This window comes from Solanum tuberosum, unplaced genomic scaffold (genome assembly GCF_000226075.1).
Source record: "Solanum tuberosum cultivar DM 1-3 516 R44 unplaced genomic scaffold, SolTub_3.0 scf00008, whole genome shotgun sequence".
In the NCBI taxonomy this organism is placed as follows: domain Eukaryota; kingdom Viridiplantae; phylum Streptophyta; class Magnoliopsida; order Solanales; family Solanaceae; genus Solanum; species Solanum tuberosum.
Genome location: NW_006238934.1, coordinates 3995616 through 3998195, shown reverse-complemented (window position 1 = coordinate 3998195; position 2580 = coordinate 3995616). Strand labels below are relative to the sequence as shown.

At 26.6% G+C, this 2580-nt stretch overlaps 1 protein-coding gene across 1 annotated transcript; it reads left to right on the top strand.

The window, feature by feature from the left end:
* Positions 1 to 325: 325 nt before the first annotated feature.
* On the top strand, positions 326 to 2174 carry LOC102587098 (protein RADIALIS-like 1). The gene is made up of 2 exons (XM_006339195.2): positions 326 to 654; positions 1945 to 2174. Exons 1-2 carry the CDS (start codon positions 401 to 403, stop codon positions 1970 to 1972), a joined length of 282 nt encoding a protein of 93 aa, XP_006339257.1. The 5' UTR covers positions 326 to 400; the 3' UTR covers positions 1973 to 2174.
* Positions 2175 to 2580: the final 406 nt, after the last annotated feature.

Genomic DNA, 2580 nt, shown 5'->3' with positions numbered 1-2580 from the left:
TTACTTTCTTAAACTTCGTGTTAAGTCAAATAACATCGCATATTGAGATTTGAGACGGAGGGAAATTTAAGGAGGGGGGATTTGTACGCAACCTTATTCCTATCTTGTGAAGTTAGAAAGACAGGTTCCGAAGTATTACATATCAATGTATATATAAGGTTTTTTTTAATTCTTTTTTACTATTTAGACTCTTTTTAAGTATATGAGTATCACATCTACTTGTAAAAGAATGAAAAAGAAATAAAAATAAAAAGATATATTCGACAGCTTGCTCCAACTCAAAATAATACCTTCATCCTCCAGCATATAAGGAGCTCAAAATACTCTCTTTTTACCACCAAAAAAAAAACCATATATTATATTCTCCCTTCTTGTTCTTCTTGTTCAATTCATTACTAAAATGGCCACAAATTGGACAACAAAACAAAACAAGAAGTTTGAAGAGGCAATTGTTATGTATGACAAAGACAATAATGGTGAAAAATGGCATAATATAGCTAGATATGTTGGTGGAAAATCTGTTGAAGAAGTTAGAAGGCATTATGATCTTTTGATAAAAGATATTACTCAAATTGAAAATGATCAAGTCCCTTTGCCTAATTATAGGACTACTTCTGATCAAACCAATGCTAGAGGTTATGCTAATGAACAAAGGTACTATACATACATTATTATACGATCGAGTTCAAGTTATATACATTATGATCATATCTGTCGATAGCTAGTATTATACGATCTAGTTTAAGTTATATACATTCTGATCATATATGTCGATAGCTAGTAATAAATAAACTTATTCATGCATGTAGATATTCTTTGGCTGACGTGATACATTTTTTATTTGACTATTAATTCTTTGTGTAACAAGATTCAATTAGATTACATATTGATATTATAAAGAATTTTTATAATGGATGTGCTTCTCAGTATTGATTCGTATGGAATTAGCTTGATTGGGCGATCAAATTCTTGAAAAAAATCATCAACTTTATAATGTTTTCGTAACGACTTACACTTTTTTAATGATCATTTTATGATTATACCGACGATGATCTATAGTTAATTTTTAGGTAATCTGATAATGCAAAAAGTTTGTTTACATTGCAAGTGTAAAGGAGTTAAACTCTAAGTTGTATATCCTTAAAGGGTGACGATTTAGACATATCGATAAGGAAAAAAGTTTTAGTATCTTTTATATTCACCTTTGGCTTGAAATAAAAGCTAACTTTTTTTTAGCTATTATTATTTATCTTGAATAATAGTATTATGATCATTGAACCTAACTAACTTATATAAAATGACTATGAATTATTATTTTTTCTTTGAAATGTCAATGTATCATTTAATTATAATTAATATGTTGTAGCATATTACTTGTCTTATTTTTTAGGTTACTGATTTCACTTATTACGAAAAATTACATGCAACTATTTTTCAAACGATTATGCATACTTGTTTGACTAGCATTTGTAATTGATCAATTATACAAATATAATTGATCCTTCATTTTCAGCACCAATCATACATAATATGAAAAAGTTTCGTAGTATAAATATTATAAGTTTTAAAACCATATTTTTTAAAAAAAAATCAGCTCATTACACTTAATTTTTTAAATCCGCCATGTGGATATACACAATAATAACAATGTAATTTCATAGATGGGTCTGGAAAGGACAAGTGCGTACACAACTTTACTCCAATCTTGTGAATATAGAAAATTGTTTATGATACATTGTTAGCTCAAATATAACATATCAAAAATCAAGTAGATAAAAAGAAATATAACGTCGAAAAAATTAAACCACCCTAAAAACAACTAAGACCAACAATAATAATAATAATTATTATTATTAATAAGGTGATGATATATTATGTTGCATCCAAGAGTTAGTTTTTATTATACTTTTTAATAATATGATTTTATATTTATTCTGTTTTCAGGCTTCTGAAGAATTTAAAACTACAGTGAGCAGAAATTTGGACTCATAAGTCAACAGTCAACGACATATTTATCCAAATGTGTCAGTTTATAAAATTCCAAAAATTTGGAATCTTTAATTAATTGTAAATTCATGTTTAATTAAGTGTTTCTTATCTTATGTATTAATTAAATTATTGTTGCCCAATTAAGAGATAAGAAAAATGTGTACGTAACTAAATGTTTTTCAGCTTTAAATGTACCTTTATTTCTGCATAAGTTATCATCCTATAATATATAAATTTGAGAATTTTTTAGCTTAATTGTTTACTTTAGCAATCATTTTAAATTCAATTATACAATTTGGGACGATATATATTAACTTTTCATCGACGTCTAAATGTTCAAAAGATAACAAATAGATATTTGGCGATCGTGATGATAGATAAATTATCAAATAAATTAATAAATCAGATTCGAACATGACTATTATATTGTTTCATGGCAATACAAATTAAATTCTCGCTTCTATATCCACTTTAGGGTACTATAGCATTTCGAAAATAAGAGGGACATAGCTAACATAGTGCTCTTCTTATTAATTTTTCCGACTTTCTTTTACCTAATTGAACAAAGACAATTTCTCATACCTTTATAAT